Below are 312 nucleotides of genomic sequence, written 5' to 3' on the forward strand. Positions count from 1 at the left end.
AGCAGCAGCAGCAGCAGCAAGGGAGCTTGCACCCTTCTGAGGTGTATGTACACCTGGAGAAAGCTGCAGCAGGCCCAGTGCAGCAAACGTTTTGCTTCCGATTGCCTCGTTCGTTTGCTGCGCTTGCTGCAGACAGCAGCAACACGCAGAGACACAAGCTCGCCTTGCTGCTGCTGCTGCTGCTGCTGCTGCAGCAGCAGCAGCTAGCTGGAACACATGAGAGACAGCTGCAGCAACAACTACAGCAGCAGCAGCAGGTCCAACTGGCTCTGAAGCTGCTGCTGCACTGTGGCTAGTTGTGCTGCTGCTTCC

General features: G+C 57.7%; 1 protein-coding gene across 1 annotated transcript in view; it reads right to left on the reverse strand.

Annotated features, from left to right (window-relative positions):
• Positions 1-292: 292 nt before the first annotated feature.
• The window catches only part of EMH_0081030 (uncharacterized protein), a gene marked incomplete at both ends in the record, with an annotated part of 786 nt that continues 766 nt past the window's right edge, over positions 293-312 (reverse strand). Inside the window, 1 exon segment of the mRNA XM_013500328.1 lies at positions 293-310. Within this exon segment, the coding sequence (XP_013355782.1) occupies positions 293-310 (18 nt within the window).

Source organism: Eimeria mitis, genomic scaffold, assembly GCF_000499745.2.
Source record: "Eimeria mitis Houghton genomic scaffold, Emh_scaff5285, whole genome shotgun sequence".
In the NCBI taxonomy this organism is placed as follows: domain Eukaryota; phylum Apicomplexa; class Conoidasida; order Eucoccidiorida; family Eimeriidae; genus Eimeria; species Eimeria mitis.